We start from the raw sequence: 17,038 nt of genomic DNA, 5'->3' as shown, positions 1-17,038 counted from the left end.
AATTAGTTATCTTCGTCTTAATTTTTAATTATTTATATTATTGGATAATTATTTTTTCTTAATTATTTACTAATTACATTCATCCTAAAATACCGTGTTTACAGTGTAGCAGACACGATGCGTGGAACGGAGATAGTACTATCAAATTGCAAACTGTTTGTTAGGTTAAATTAAATTATATACAATCAATTGGACCCTTTTTATATTCACCTATAAGCTTAAGCTTTTAGAAAAATACAATCATTAATTTTTATCAGAAAAAGAGATCCATAATTTACCTTTTCAAGTGCAAATAGAAATATACAAAATTTGTACATATATATACAACAAAATATTAAAAAATACTTTATACAAAATATTACATCAATAAATATTTTTTATTCATTTTTTTTTTTTTTCCCCAAAATTTTCTACAAGTAGGAAACACTCTCAAATCTATATATATATATACAACCTATACATATTGAAATGCAACAAACAAAATTTAAATAATATAATACTTACACGTTTAATAAAGTGGTGATGATTAATTTGCATGAATAATCTTTAATAAAAGAATGGTGTGCTACAGCTGGCTGTTTTTATTTTATTATACTACATCATTTTTGTAAATATATATGATCCTCAAGTCAACCCTTACAATGAATTGGGCCGTTAGGGTTAACCCACTTTAGAATTATATAGATATGTATTCTTTGAGTTATATATATATATATATATATTGTCCTGAAATTATAACATGTTATATATTGTATTAATATTTGCTATGCGAATTATACTACTCCATCTGTTCCAAACATCTGCGACATTTTATTTTTTTGTTTGTCCCAAACTCACTGCAACATTTATAAATTTAGAAATAATTAATAATATTTTTATACATATATTAATATACACTTCACTTTATCCCATCACATCACTCAAATAAAAAATAAATAATCATTTCTCTCTCCAATCATATCACTTAATATCCAAATTATTTCAAATTACCATACTTAATACTCCTCGTCTAAATTCCAGTGCCAAACACAAATGTTGCACGATGTTTAAGACGGAGAGAGTATATTGTATTATACCGTATAATTTGCTTATTTGGATGACCGCCTGTTCATTTATTGAAAGATTACGTGACGGAAAACAATGATGTAGCAAATTTTCACAGCAATTTTTTTTTTTTGTTTTTCTTGCACTGAATATAATTTTCAACAATTATTTTTTTTTAAAAAGAATTATATAAAAAAATAAGAAAAATAAAATTATTTGTAAATTTTGAATTATAAAACTTGCGGCAAGTGAATTTGTGAACTACATTGAACTTCTGCAATATTTTAATTAAGATGGTATAAATTTAATTTATCTTTTTTAAAAAACATAGACAAATAAATATAATACAGTATATATTAATTAAATCTAAAATAAAATAGACTGCCATAATTAATTATGGTCAGTGATCTATATATATATCTAATTATCAAAATCTTGTTTGACAATGATGTCATTAGAGTTGTAATTATTGGACAAACGTAGAATCAGACGGTAAGAACAAAATTGCAATTAAACTGGTCTACATGTAAAACTAGCTTATCAGATAAGTGCTAACTTTGAATGGTAATATTCTCTCCGTTATTTAAATTTATACTTCTTTTTTTTTTTTGTCATTGAAAAATATTTTATTTATTTTTAAGTAAAAAATTATTATATTTTTATACTTTTTTTATTATAAAAAAAAGTAATAATTATTATTTACTTTTATTAAAACTCATGTCCGATCAATTGAAAGTTGATTTGGACGAGGAAGAGAGTAATAATAATCCTGCTAATAATGTTGACTATGTGATGGCTGTCGTAATTTAATTAAATAATTTAAAAACCCCAACCATTCCTTATAATAAATATTAATATTAATGTGAAGAAGGACTACCTTACACTTGTGCCATTGCTTAACTCATCACATCACACCATGATTATATAAGATTTGTATTTGTTTTGTTTGATCGAAATTGATTTGCAATAAAATATTAATTAAAATTTTTGTTTAAATAATATTTTAAAATATTTAATGAAAGATATTAGTAATATTTTATTATTACAAATAGTACAAATAAATAATATTAATGTCGATCTAAAATTACAAAAAAATAAATATTATTATTCAATTTATTATTATTACTTTTGAAATATTATATATAATATTTATTTTATTTTATTTATATATAAATAATACCATAAAAAATTCTATTCTTATCTCTAAAAATATAAAAGTAGAAAGTATAAAATAAAAATATAAAAAATAGAAGGAGATATGAGTTTTTTTTTTTTTTTTTAAAAAGTTTGGTTACCTTTCATGATTTAATATAATTTTTTTTATAAAAATATAAATATTTTATCTCATAAAATATTACATTCAATCTACTATTTAAATAAAAAATCAATCCCAAATAAAGTGCAACATTTACTTTTGGCACGGATTTTTAGGTGGATAGTATTAAGTAAGATAATTTAGAAATTAAGTAATGTGATGGAGAAATAAATAAATATTTTATTTATTTATTTTGGATGATGTGAGAGGATAAAGTGTGGGGTAGAAATTAAATATAATTAATTATTTTCTATTTTATAAATATTGTAAAGTGTTTGGAATATACAAAAAAAAAATAAAAAATATTGCATGATGTTTGAGAGGGAAGAAGTAAATTCTTATAGCTAGATTGCAAATGTTCACATTTAAATAGGGTAAAAATCGTACTATGTTTGTTGTATTTTGGAATGTTTTTTTTGTTGTTTTAAAAATGATAAAAAAAAAAAAAAAAAGAAGCTTAAATATGATATAGATTATAGAAATTATGTTTTAGAGGTGGTGTGTTTGTTTGGGGGTTTGAATTTTGAGTTGGGATTTGAATAGTAAAAATTTTGAATTTGAATAGTTGTATGATGTGATATAAATAGGGTTTGATGTGATGTTTTGAATGTAAAATTGATTTTTAGTATAATATAAAATATGAAAAATAAGTGTTTGATTTGATATTTTTAGAGGAAAAAAATTGGATAAACAGTGAAAATCCACCAAAATCCTTCAAACAAACACACCCCTACTTTTAAAAAAAAAAATAAAAATAGTGAGCAATATGACAATTGTTGAATAAATATGATATATATTAATTTTTTTATATTTTAATGTATATATTAATATATATATATATATATGATATATTAGCTGTCTGTCTGTCTGTCTATAAATACCGTCACGATTGAGCCAGCAGCTTCAGCCCACCATTTGCACTCTTCTCTCTCTCTCTCTCTCTCTCTCTCTCTCCAACTGCATCCAACTTCTGCCTGCACTCACTCACAGAATTCATTCTCAACTCAACTTGCCCTCCCTCCACTACACCACCACCACGTCGGGGGAACGATACGATAATTGTATCAGTTCCATTCAATTAAATGTACATGGCTATGCAGTCTCCGATTCGATAATCTCTCATTTCGGGGAGGAGAAGAGAGGAGATCACATCATGTCGTCGTCGTCGTCTTTCAGGAAGTCTTCGTTGAGAGTTGTGGATCATCGCGGTGGCGCAAACGATGGGGATGACTATTTGGTGGAGAGCGTCCACGAAAGGCTCCGGTCGTCTCGAGGCAGCCGATTCGCCTTGATCGCCAACGAGTTGGGGCTCGATTCGTCAGAGCGGAGGCTTAACAGCAGGCAGAGCGTCATTGACGGCTTGAAGGACCTCTCCCAAGGCTTGTTCATCCATCCCGATAACAGGTGCACATAACATAACTCAACTGCACCAACGCAATTACCAATTAATTAAATTCCATCCATATGCACTGCACACTCACACTCACACAGATCAGAAGTTCAAAACAGATTTCTGATTTTCCTTTCGCGATTAGATTAGATTCATTCGATCGGAAAAAGTTTCCCAAATTCCGAGCAGGCGAACGCGAGTTTCCCTCCCGCCAATGATATTAGGGTGGACGCGTGGCAGGAATCTATTGGTGTTTTGTTTAAATAACACAACTACTTAATATGACTTCACCTTGAGCCTTCAATTCTTCGATGGCTGGCTCAACTTTGACCTTTCCTTTTCGTAACCTGATTTTCAAGTATAGTAGTGCAACATTAATTAATTAATTAAAAATGGGTGGATAAGTATAGGCAAGCAAGAGCCTGACTCGTGGTCGTGGAGGAGATGGATCTTATAAATTCCTTTAATTTGTCCAGTTCTTGATTTGGAAGGATTTGCTTGCTTTTGGAAATCATTTCGTGGTCACTAAAAGAATTTTTTCTTCTGCATATATTTTTTGGTTTGGAAGTATTCTGGAAAACTCGAAAGAGAGAGAGAGGGCTGAGAGAGAGAGAGAGAGAGAGAGAGAGAGAGAGAGAGAGAGAGGGACGTGGGACAGAATCATTGGTAATCTAGGACAGTAGTTGTCAACAGAATTTATTGTAAACAACAAATTACAATAATTAGTAACAATAATTCAATTTGGGCTGCAAAGTAGAGCTAGCTTGTCAAAAGGGACCTTAGATATCGTACAGCTATGTGTTTTTTCGGCATTGTTTAACTTGTTGCGTAGGGAAGAACAACTCATGGTTGCTTGATTTACGCCAGGATTTATTTAATTTATTTATTTATTTGCTTTAATGAGAATGATGTTTCTGGATCCAATAGGTATTTTCTGTTAAAGATAATTTTTTTTTTTGTTATATATTTGAAGATAGATCACATAAAGCCGCATGGCCTACACATTTAAGAGAATAATAGCAATAAAGATTCTAGTAATACTCCATGTTGCACTACAAATCTGGGGAACTAACTGATTTCTTACTATATATAGTTTGCCAATTTCTGATATTGTTATGAATATTTGTTAATGATTTCTGAACTTTCTGGCTTTATTCCATATTCCCACTTAAGAGCATAAAATGGTCGGAGAAATATATGTATGTACATATATAAATAGCAATTCACACACTATGTTATGTCTCCGTAATCTTTGGGGGTGTTTGTTTGAAGGATTTTGAAGGATTTCCACTATTCATCCAATTTTTTCCCCCCAAAAACATCAAATCAAACACCTATTTTTCATTTTTTATATTATACTAAAAATCAATTTTACATTCAAAACATCACATCAAACCCTATTTATATCACATCATACAACTATTCAAATTCAAAATTTTTACTATTCAAATCCCAATCCAAAATCCAATCTCCCAAACAAACACACCCAAAATTGTTCCCATGACAGTGAAACATTCATGAAATATTATTAACTGTTCTGGTGTAGCAAATTTTTTATTTTATTTTATTTTATGACGGAATCCGCAACTCCTATTTTGAATTTATTTTAGGTAAATTTCCGGCCGAACCTAACATAATTCTTGAATTTCATTGTACTTTTTTCATGTTTCTATTCATTAATCAGAAATCAATTTTTTTGGATTATATTGTACACCTAATTAAAGTTGTAATTAACGAGTATCAACAAATAATCAATAAAAGATTACTGAAAATATATAATTATTTGCACAACTATATTAACTTTGTCATGATTATTATTATTATTTTTTTCTTAAAGTAAATTTACTGCGAGTGATAAGGAACTTTAATTTCTCTAATGCAGGTGGTACAAGGCATGGGAGAAATTTATACTGCTATGGGCAATTTACTCTTCATTCTTTACTCCAATGGAATTTGGATTCTTCAAAGGACTGCCAAAGAACCTCTTTGTTTTAGATATCGTCGGCCAAGTAGCTTTTCTCATCGACATCTTACTGCAATTCTTTGTGGCCTACAGAGACACCCATTCCTACAAAATGGTTTGCAACCATAACCTCATTGGTCTCCGGTTAGCTAGATATTTTCACAAATTGAGATATCCCAATGCATGTATAATGAGAACACTATTTTTGGACTAACCATTTTTTTTTCTTTGTTATTTTTGTAAGGTATCTTAAGTCTCATTTCTTCCCCGACCTTCTTGGTTGTATGCCTTGGGATCTGATCTATAAGGTTCGTATACTTTCACTAAATATGCAAAAGTCATCTATGAATTCTTTACTAATTCGTGTATTATAATTATTTGTGCTACTGTGTATCTTCTTTAGGCAGTTGGGAAAAAGGAAGAAGTCCGGTATCTTCTGTGGATCAGGCTAACTCGGGTTCGTAAAATTACAGAATTCTTCCAGAGGATGGAAAAGGACACTAGAATCAACTATCTATTTACAAGAATAGTAAAACTCATTACGGTAGAACTCTATTGTACGCATACGGCAGCATGCATATTCTACTTTTTGGCTACCACTCTCCCCGAAGAGAAGGAGGGATATACATGGATCGGGAGTTTAAAGCTGGGAGACTATAGTTACTCTCATTTCAGAGAAATTGATATATGGCAGCGTTACACTACTTCATTATATTTTGCCATTGTTACCATGGCAACAGTAGGTCAGTCCTAACTAACTTTTCAATTCAAGCTTCTTTATTTATTGAAGTTGATTTGTCGATCATATTTGGTTGCATTAACTGTTGTACAGGCTATGGAGATATACATGCTGTCAATCTGAGAGAAATGATCTTCATCATGATTTATGTCTCCTTTGACATGATTCTTGGCGCGTATTTGATCGGTAACATGACTGCATTAATTGTGAAAGGATCAAAAACAGAAAGGTACAGGGACAAAATGACGGATCTTATCAAGTATATGAATAGAAATGGGCTAGATAGGGACCTCCGCAATCAAATAAAAGGACACTTGCGTTTGCAATACGAAAGCAGCTACACTGATGCTGCTGTTCTCCAAGATATCCCAATCTCCATCCGTGCTAAGGTAATTAAGTAGCTTACAACATTGATAAAATTCAGTATTGATAGATCGAGAACGTGTATCTCCATGTGTACAAAGAATTTGAACTATGCCTATTTCATTCATTGTTTCATTTGCTTGTTATCTTATGTTTGAAGAATGGAAAACATCGATCTGATATTACTACTCTTCTTTGTGTTCTGTTCTTAGCTAATCTCGGATGGTTCCTCAGGCCCATGCATAATTTGTAGTTGAAAAATGAGCTCTTTACTTCTTGCAGATATCTCAGACTCTCTATAGATCATACGTCGAGAATATTCCGCTTTTCAAGGACTGCTCAGCAGAATTTATCAATCACATTGTAAGAGCATGTGACTAATATGAGTATATATATCATAAGTGTTAACAAGGAACTTTGCTTTAATACCTACCTACCATCACTTTGCAGGTAACCCGGGTCCATGAGGAGTTCTTCCTCCCGGGAGAAGTCATAATGGAACAGGGGAATGTCGTTGATCAGCTCTATTTTGTCTGTCATGGTGTTCTGGTCTGATATCTCACTCACTCACTCAATCCATGTTTAATTCCATTTTTTCTGCTTTTCTTACTTATGAATAGGCCTTTTTCATATCGTACCTGTTTACAAGTGGTGGATGGATGTATGTATGTTTTGCAGGAGGAGGTTGGAATAGGAGCAGACGGCACAGAAGAGAATGTCACTCTTCTAGAGGTCAACTCCTTATTCGGTGAGATCTCCATTCTCTGCAACATCCCCCAGCCTTACACTGTCCGTGTTTGTGAATTATGTCGCCTTCTTCGTATCGACAAACAGTCTTTCTCAAATATCCTCGAGATCTATTTCAATGATGCTCGTAAAGTCTTGAATAACTTGTTGGAGGTATGTATGTATGTATGTATGCATGCATGTATATCCAACCTACCTTGTGGAGTTTTTCATTTGTGTGTTGATTTTCGATAGGGCAAAGAATCTAATCTTCGAGTGAAGCAATTGGAGACAGACATAACATTCCATATTGAAAAGCAAGAGGCAGAACTTGCTCTGCGAGTGAACAATGCAGCATATTACGGCGATCTTTATCAGCTTAAAAGCATGATTCGATCTGGAGCTGATCCCAACAAGAAGGATTATGATGGAAGATTGCCTCTGGTATGTACTAAGCTCCGATCCCCGGCAACATGGACATGTGTGTCTTTTTTTTTTTGTTTTCATAATAATAACACATTATTAATTGCATTTTCACAGCATCTTGCTGCATCCAGAGGATACGAAGATATAACCGTGTTCCTTATTAAAGCAGGCGTAGATGTGAATGCTGAAGGTAAGTAAGTGACTAATTTCCGATGATCAACTCTGCTAATCACGACTTATATAATCAATCATTTGCTGCAATGCAATGGCTAATAGAATACAATTTTCTATCATGTTGTCAGATAATTTTGGCAACACACCGTTGTTTGAAGCCATCAAGAGTGGACATGACAGGGTTGCTTCATTGCTTTCGCAACAAGGGGCCGTAATGAAGATTGCGAATGCAGGTAGCTTCTTGTGCACGGTGGTGGCAAGAGGTGATTCGGATTTCCTGAGGAGAGTTTTGGCCAATGGCATCGATCCAAACTCCCAAGACTACGATCATCGAACCCCACTGCATGTAGCTGCCTCTCAAGGACTCTATCTCATGGCAAAGCTGCTTGTCGAAGCCGGAGCCAGTGTATTCTCAAAAGACAGGTACATTTTCTTAATTCAACGACTTACACACAGCCACACCTACATACTATGATTTATTGTAATTTCAGATATGGAAACACTCCATTGGATGAAGCTACCATGGGCGGAAACAGAAACATGATCAGACTTCTGGAAGAGGCGAAGAAGGCGCAACTATCGGAATTTCCAAATTGCTCTCAAACCGTCACAGGCTAGCTTCTCAACATATATATACATATAGTTTGATCATATATATATGTTTTTTTATTGATTTAGTTGTAATCGTAACAGATCGATTAACAATGGTGCATCATCATAAGAAGAAGTGCACTGTATTCCCGTTCCCTCCGTGGTGTGAAGACGATGAAGATAGGAGTAAGAGGAGACATGGGGTTGTAATGTGGGTGCCTAACACCATTGAAGAGCTAATAGAAAGTGCATCCAAACAGCTGGAGTTGTCATCATCGTGTATTATTATTTTATCCCAAGATGCAGGTCAAATTTGTGACGTTGATATGATAACAGATGGCCAAAAATTGTATCTAAACCAACCAACCTCTAGTTAGTTAGTGACACCAAAAAGGGCCGTGTGTGATTATAGATATATGGGCGTAAATATAATGGTGGTAATTTTATAGGATCAATATACATATATATATATATATAAAATAAAATTACAAAAATATCTATATTATATCGAAATATATTGTATTATAGATTTATATTAGATTGCCTATAATAGAAGTTGCATATCGTTACTAATTGACCCATCAGCATAGGGCCGCCTTGATACATAGGTAATCTAATTGTTCCTCGAGCTTTGGCTTGTCTTGCTTGTCTTTTGCTGCACATCAATTAATAATCAATAAATTGGGTATTTTCGCTTGTTTCAAAACTAAATAAATTTTTGAATGGAAATATATTTTGATTTTTAAATTGTTGGTGTTTCATAAACTATATCATTTTGAAGAAAAAAGTAAGAATGAGGAGGTGGCTTAATTTTATTCAAATCATTCAACAATATAAAAAATTTGAATTTATATATTAAAAAAAAAGAGAAAATTTGATTATGAATTGAATAATTCATTATATAAATCAAATATAAAAATTTTACTTTTTACTGATGTTTAAAATAATGTACACATTTTTTCTTTTTAATATTTGAATTAATTTTAAAACACATAATCAATTCATACACAAATAATACTTAATTTATGTGGTTTTTAATCAGTGTTGTACCATAATAATAATAATAATAATAATAATAATAATAGTGGATTTTCCTATAAAAAAGATGATAATAGTGAATTCGTATAATTCAAATCGGGCCAAAATTTATCAAATGTGACTGCAAATCCCTATGTCTTAAAAAAAATAATAAAAAAAAATAGCATGAATTGATACGAAAAAGAATATAATTTTTTAAGAATTAGAAATAATTTTTTCTATAAAGAAAATAATAATTCAAACGGAACATAAGCGTATGATTTTTGTGGTTTGTTTAGTCAAAGCTGGAATGCTGGATAAATCGAACAAATAGCGGGTCTTCCCGGACCCGACCCAACCCAGCGTGGCTTGGCTTCGGGCTCTCCGCCTCGGCCTCTGCCACCTAACCTACGCCCTCCGCATTTTATATCGACTCACAGTCAGAGACACACTCAGACTCAGGGTCAGGTAGGGTTTCTTGGATTCCGCCGTGTGTATATCACAGGAGTATCATATATATATATATATATATATAAGCGCGCCACTCCATTCCTCTCTTCTCAGTTGGCCGCTCCGACCCCGACTGCTCTGCTCTGCGCCGAACCCAGTGAGTTGCTTTTCAGCCCTTCTCTGATCTATCTTGTCTACTCTACTCGTCTCTCTAGTCTCTTCCTTTCTTTAATTTTCTCTTTAAAATATTATGTTGTTTTTCATGGCGAAATGTGTGTTGCTTTGATTATGAATATGAATTGGAATTGAATTGAAATGGATGTTGATTTGATCAATTAAAATGGTACTACGCATTATACCATATCCCAGAGCCGACGCAAAGCTTCTTTATAATTGACTTAACTGCTTCCGACGACGTTGGAATGGCTCAACTACATGCAATCCTTCCCTCCTCTGCTCATCTCCTCTTCCCTAGTTGTAGAACAGGTAGTGTGTCGTTTCCTCCTTCCTCTCCTGTGGTGGTTTTTCTTCTTTCAAACGTCTCATGTCACGTTTTCTGATTCAGCACTATCTTCCGACCATTGTCACTGCCCCAAGACTTTTGGTTCACTACAAGAGGTATTATTCCGTTTCTTTATTCCCCGTTTGCCAAAGATTCGCATTTTTGAGTGTCTCCCTTTCACTCGCTCTTTTGTGGCGCCAGCTTGGGTTGAAAGCTAGTGAGTTTCGCGGTCTTCCAATTGTCCAAAGAAGTGCCAACTTTAGCCTGAGCCGTCGTTCCCATGGTACCATCCCAACTCTCTTTTGAACCAGTTCCCCCTACTACTCTTTTCCTTTGGTTCTTTTAAGTTTACCCTCTTGCAATTTGAGGAGATTCCTTCCCTGTAGTAAAACATTTTGATTTTGTTTTTCCTTTTCCTTTTTCTTTCAACAAGTTATTGGTATGCTGTGAAAGGGTTGTCCGTAGTGGTGTTGGTTTTTGAATGCTTTTGAGCATTTTAGGCCAAATAATTATGTTGAATGCAGTTATGCATGCTGATTATATGTTCAAAACAGCCTGCGTGAATTTGATTTCACAAAAAATTGCTCACTTACTGGTCTAATATAATATATAACATCTAATTAATTTGATGCAGGTATCCAAGCAGTTTTAGCTGGTGATAAGGAAACGATGGAATCATATGGGGTAGATGGAAAACCTTTGCGAAAGAAGTTGAACAAAGTAGTCCTGGCTTACAGTGGTGGTCTAGATACGTCTGTAATTGTACCTTGGCTCAGGTACTTGTGATCATTTTGGTTTTTCTTCAATGCCACTTATATGTTTTGCAATAATACTCACATTTGAAAATTGTGCCTTATGAAATACTGCGAATAATGTGCAATCACTGATAGGAGAACTTAATGGCTGATCACTCAGGTCTATGGATGAGAGTGTATGCAACTTACTGGGGCATATTTATCCTTGGATTTGTAAACATGCATTTTGTGTGTAGGAGATGTTTAATATATATTCTCGCATTTTTTATGTATTCCAGGGAGAATTATGGCTGTGAAGTTGTTTGCTTCACTGCAGATGTTGGTCAGGTATGTAAAACCAACTTTAAACTACTATCTTACTTATAATATATGATACTTGTATTTATAATACAGAAAAAGATTTGGCCATGCTTGCAGAATTATTATAATTTATTGAGTAAGAAAATGTATGTTTTTGTTGGATGCATTTTTATTGATCAAATCTTGTTAACTTTAGGGTGCGTTAGAACTGGAAGGTTTGGAAAAGAAAGCCAAGGCTAGTGGGGCATGCCAACTGGTGGTGAAGGATCTGAAGGAGGAATTTGTGAAAGATTTTATCTTTCCTTGCTTGCGAGCTGGTGCTATCTATGAAAGAAAGTACTTGCTTGGGACATCAATGGCCCGACCTGTTATTGCAAAGGTATGATGCAAAGCTTTTAATAAAACAAAGTGTAGTCGTGAATGTATTTGCTGCATGAGGGACAGAACAGGATGTATACTTTCTGTCACATAAGTTTCTGGTCGATAGCTATCATTAACTCCGAAAGCATTTTTATCCACTAGAATATTCACATATCCAGATCAACCAAACCTCCCAGCTGTTTGAGCTTTTTAATGATCTATGTCTTTGCTATCGGGAAGAGTTGTGGGGTATGATGAACCAAAATTGTCTTAAAAGGAAAAAGGTTTCATTTGTATTTGCACTCACCATTGCATGCTATGCTATTATTATTGTTTCTCTCTCCCTCTGAAATTATAACTCACTCTCACTTGGTTATCACATAAATTAAACTGTTCAGCTTTTAAATGCATTCCATTGTGTTCACTTAAATGCTGTTTTTATTTTTAACTTGCAATATCAAATACAATATGCAGGCAATGGTCGATGCAGCTAAAGAGGTTGGAGCTGATGCTGTAGCACATGGATGTACAGGGAAAGGAAACGACCAGGCATGCTTCTGGAATTCCTGCACCTTTGATCTTTACTTAATTTAAGCTAGTAAAGTAAATTTGTTGAATTTTTGAGAGCGTGCTGCTTTGCTGCAGGTTCGGTTTGAGCTCACTTTCTTTGCACTGAATCCGGAACTCAGTGTGGTTGCTCCTTGGAGAGAGTGGGAAATAAGGGGAAGAGAAGATGCTATTGAATATGCTAAAAAGCATAACGTGCCTGTTCCAGTGACAAAGAAATCTATCTATAGCAGAGATCGGAACCTCTGGCATCTGAGTCATGAGGTAGTCATGTCATTCTCCGAAGTGTTGAGTTTATTGTCGTTGTGCTCTGATCTCATCTCATCTCATCTCCTGTTGTCGTGCGTCATTGAAGGGTGACATTTTGGAAGATCCTGCAAATGAACCCAACGAAGACATGTACATGATGTCAGTTGACCCGAAGGATGCACCTGATGAACCTGAGTGAGTTTCTTCTTCTTCTTCCTTGGATGGTATAAGTAATCTTCGCCATTAATGACTGTTATCTGATTGCTTCTCTCTGGGATTTTATGCAGGTATGTGAAAATTGGGATAGTTGCAGGAATCCCTGTTTCTGTGAATGGAAAGGAACTTTCTCCTGCATCTCTTCTAGCTGAGTTAAATGAAATAGGAGGTAAACATGGGATTGGGAGGATAGACATGGTTGAAAATCGACTAGTTGGGATGAAGAGTCGCGGCGTGTACGAAACTCCTGGAGGGACAATCTTGTTCAGCGCAGTGCGTGAACTCGAGTCTCTAACGCTGGATCGTGAGACCATCCAGACAAAGGATTTTCTTGCACTAAAGTATGCCGAACTGGTGTATGCCGGGCGGTGGTTCGATCCACTCCGGGAATCGATGGATGCGTTCATGAAGGAAGTGACAAAGAGCACAAGTGGAACAGTGAGGTTGAAGCTGTACAAAGGATCAGTGAGTGTAGCAGGCATGGAAAGTCCCAACAGTCTGTACAGACAAGACATATCTTCGTTCGAGAGTGGGGATATTTACAACCAAGCTGATGCTGCTGGCTTTATCCGCCTCTATGGATTGCCTACACGGGTGCGTGCCATGCTTGATTGATTTTATGTTTCAGAATCTGTCTGTCTATCTAATTATCTATCCTGTCTGTGTGATCATCCATGTCCGTTCTGGTTATGGGACAAATGATTGCTTTTCTGTTCTGTTATGGTTGTGTAGGTCAGGTTGTTCTGTTTCTCATTCTGACTCTGCCTTATGCTGCCTAATTAATAATAAAATATTTATTTTTTTAAATTGGGCTGGGTATGGCCCAAATAGTTTTGGGCCTTTTTTTATGCCCAAGTACAATTTTAAGCCGTCACTATAAGAAAGAAAGAAAAAAAAGAATCCGGAATTGAGTTGCTTGAATCGTATTAACGAAGTATAAAATCAGAGTAACTATAAGAAGAGATGCTGAAATTTAAATGTCCAGTTTCAAAATATAATTTAAAAGGAGATAGAATTATTTTTCTAAATTGAGAAGTGCAAAAATATAAAGGACTACTTTCTTCGGACGAGTAGTTGTGAACATCACAACATCATGAGAATAATCAATGCTTCGGACCGACCAGGAATTAATATCATTGAAACTCACAACTTTCCTGACTTGGACCGAATCAAATCCTCCGACCAACAACCTAAGGTAAGTTACCCAGGATCCTATAAGGAAGAAAAGGCTCCTCCATAATTAATATTTCATTGATTTACCTTCAGCGTCGTTATATTTAACGTTAAAAATATTTTTATATTTGTATAATTTTTTATACTAATATGAGTATGTTTATAATTTTTTATTAATTTGTACTACGTTTTGATATAATAATTAATATTCAAAGTCTGAACACGTAAAAAGTAACTAAGACCTTAGAGCCGGACAAAAATAGTATTATGAAATTATTAGGGCAAATACTTGACTTGACGGTCTAGATGTAGATCATCTTAATCAAAATTTTGTGTTTTGACGTGCTTTTCTTGATTTTCAAATTTCAGCAACATTTAGAGTGTGCTTCTTTGAGGTTGGTTTTAAAAAATTTGATTTGAATTTGATATTAAAATAATATTTGATAAATATTTTGTTAAAAAAAATACTATATTCTTCCACCAATATTTAGAAACTCTGGTTTTAGAGAGTGTTTCTTTTTAAAATTAAAAATATTTTGTTGATGTCAATTTTCAATAATAAAAAGTAAAATTCGAAAATAGAAATTATTTTCGAATTTGATAAAATAAATACCTGAGTACATAAGCAAAATAGGAAAAATAAATATTATAAAAGTAAAGTGGTGATCCCCAAAAATTTTTATTGAAGATGCCTAAAAGACCTATTTAAAAAGAAAAGGAAAATCTATGTCAACTGCCCCGATGTAGTTATCAGGTCGTACATTCGTATCCGATCGTCAGTTGTAACTTCTTCCAATCGCCTCAGAATTGTTTTTCGCCCGATCTGCACGTCTGCTGCTTCATCTCCCTTTGCCCGTCTTCCATTTGCCCGACCTATGCGTCGGCCCCCTTTTCTTTATCCGACTTCTCTTTGTCCGACCTCCATGCCAACCGACCTAAATGTCTACTGCACCCCCTTTTTCTTCGTCCGACCTCTCCTTGTCCGATCTTCTCCCCGATCACCTATCCACAAGTTCTCCCAAGAAAACCCATTTTCTTAACAACGCTACCGTTAGGCCTATATCCAAACCTATAATTTAATCAATAAGCTCTCGAAAAATCCTATTCATTAATTTTCCTTATTCAATAATTCTAATATTTATATAATTTTTTATATAAATATCATTACATTATTATTATTATTATTATTATTATTATTATTATTATTATTATTATTATTATTATGAAAATATTTTTGTCATTTTGTTTAATTTATACTAGGGTTATTGTAATATAATGATTAACAGTTAAATATTAACATGACAAAAGTAATTAGGTACATTGGGAATAGTATTAGTAAAATTTGGATGGGGCAAACAAATTAAAACCCATTATTTGTTAATAGTTGCTTTCTAAAATAACATTCATTTTACAAACATAATTAATATACACTCCATTTTTTTATTTAAAAATAAAAATGAAAAATAAAAACTACAAAACCTTCTTCCTAAACGAAACCTCAATCCCTAATTAACCAGAAAACCCTAAAACAATTAAGCTCAAAATGTATGTATGTATATACATATATCAATGAACGGCAATTAGGGCAGCCCTTTGTTTGGTGGTGGTGGTGGAGTGCATCAACGACGATCCTCCTCCTCCTCCTCCTTGACCTTCCTTGTTCCTTCTCCTCAACAGCTTCGACCAAATCCACCGTTTGGCCTCCGCAGCCAAGGCGGTTTTCTTCTCCTCCTCCTTCTTCCGATGCGTGAAGAACGCCATCGACCGGCTTTTCTTCAGCCCGCCGCCGGGAGACGACGACGGCGATTTGGACATTATCCAGTCGTAGTGGTTGGCAGTTGCAGACGACGACGACGACGAATTTGGAATTTGGGAGAGCTTCTCAGTTAGGCAAATGGAGCAAACTCCAGGGGACTGTATGTGCGTGGGATGCTTCGTGCACACCGCCATTGTATTACTGCTGCTACTATTACCAGCTGTATAATTATTACCGGGAGGATTCGTTAATAATATATTACTCTTCCTTCTTCCACATGCTGCTGCTGCTTTCTCCTGCTTCGTTTTTACCTTCATAGCTGCTGCTGCTGCTGCTGCTGATTCCATCTTGTTCAATTAATTGTAAACTATATATATATATATGTATATGTATGTATGTATATAGATCTTCTCTCAGAGGCAGGATTGCTAATGGTAGGTGGGTCTTCTGCTTTGCGTGTTTGTATATGTGTGTATCTATATATAGAGGAAGGCTGGAGATGAAGTCTTAAGTTATTGGGAGGATGTTTCGATGGTATTTCATCAATAAATTAAAGACTTGGTAGACTTAGACTACACAGCGTGCGTCGTGTCTCAGCAAAGGCTCTTCTCATCATTAATTAATTATTTCATTTCTTTTGAGAATAACTGTGACACGAATTTTTTATAAATATTATAAAAAAAAAAATGTAATATATCTGTGTTATATAATATGTATGATATTAGTATATTTTATTTATTAGCCAATAATTTAATAAACAATATTATTTTTAATATTATTAATATAAATTATTTATATCCAATATAAAAATACAAAAGTAAACAAACCAAGAGTAGATGGTAAGTTATTTTATTTGAAATTAATGATTAGGGTCTAAATTCAAAAGCAAATAAATAAAAATGAGTGTATCAAACTTATTAAATTGTGTAATTAATTGGGGAATTTTTATATGCTTGTAACGT

General features: G+C 33.7%; 3 protein-coding genes across 6 annotated transcripts; 2 read left to right on the top strand and 1 right to left on the bottom strand.

Annotated features, from left to right (window-relative positions):
- Window positions 1-3,251: 3,251 nt before the first annotated feature.
- LOC127261985 (potassium channel SKOR-like) lies at window positions 3,252-9,195 on the top strand. Of its 3 annotated transcripts, XM_051290436.1 has the most exons (13): window positions 3,253-3,763; window positions 5,632-5,856; window positions 5,957-6,020; window positions 6,116-6,455; window positions 6,545-6,840; window positions 7,097-7,177; window positions 7,265-7,363; window positions 7,493-7,714; window positions 7,796-7,984; window positions 8,081-8,156; window positions 8,269-8,563; window positions 8,632-8,753; window positions 8,834-9,195. In XM_051290436.1, exons 1-13 carry the CDS (start codon window positions 3,513-3,515, stop codon window positions 9,106-9,108), a joined length of 2,535 nt encoding a protein of 844 aa, XP_051146393.1. In that variant the 5' UTR covers window positions 3,253-3,512; the 3' UTR covers window positions 9,109-9,195. The 3 variants fall into 3 exon arrangements, with proteins under 3 accessions (XP_051146392.1, XP_051146393.1, XP_051146394.1); XM_051290435.1 differs by having other exon boundaries at window positions 3,252-3,763; window positions 7,796-8,156; XM_051290437.1 differs by lacking the exon at window positions 3,253-3,763 and having other exon boundaries at window positions 5,688-5,827.
- Window positions 9,196-10,190: 995 nt separating this feature from the next.
- On the top strand, window positions 10,191-13,954 carry LOC127262582 (argininosuccinate synthase, chloroplastic). Of its 2 annotated transcripts, XM_051291330.1 has the most exons (11): window positions 10,191-10,355; window positions 10,568-10,684; window positions 10,764-10,816; window positions 10,902-10,983; window positions 11,335-11,476; window positions 11,734-11,782; window positions 11,952-12,134; window positions 12,590-12,664; window positions 12,761-12,946; window positions 13,038-13,126; window positions 13,219-13,954. In XM_051291330.1, exons 2-11 carry the CDS (start codon window positions 10,621-10,623, stop codon window positions 13,760-13,762), a joined length of 1,467 nt encoding a protein of 488 aa, XP_051147287.1. In that variant the 5' UTR covers window positions 10,191-10,355; window positions 10,568-10,620; the 3' UTR covers window positions 13,763-13,954. The 2 variants fall into 2 exon arrangements, with proteins under 2 accessions (XP_051147287.1, XP_051147288.1); XM_051291331.1 differs by lacking the exons at window positions 10,568-10,684; window positions 10,764-10,816; window positions 10,902-10,983.
- A 1,706-nt stretch (window positions 13,955-15,660) lies between these two features.
- On the bottom strand, window positions 15,661-16,692 carry LOC127262432 (uncharacterized). The gene has a single exon (XM_051291109.1). It carries the CDS (start codon window positions 16,421-16,423, stop codon window positions 15,887-15,889), a length of 537 nt encoding a protein of 178 aa, XP_051147066.1. The 5' UTR covers window positions 16,424-16,692; the 3' UTR covers window positions 15,661-15,886.
- Window positions 16,693-17,038: the final 346 nt, after the last annotated feature.

This window comes from Andrographis paniculata, unplaced genomic scaffold (assembly GCF_009805555.1).
Source record: "Andrographis paniculata isolate CXL003 unplaced genomic scaffold, ASM980555v1 Contig65END, whole genome shotgun sequence".
Taxonomy (NCBI): Eukaryota; Viridiplantae; Streptophyta; class Magnoliopsida; order Lamiales; family Acanthaceae; genus Andrographis; species Andrographis paniculata.
Note: the sequence above shows the minus strand (reverse complement) of the source record. Positions and strands in the feature narration are given on the sequence as shown.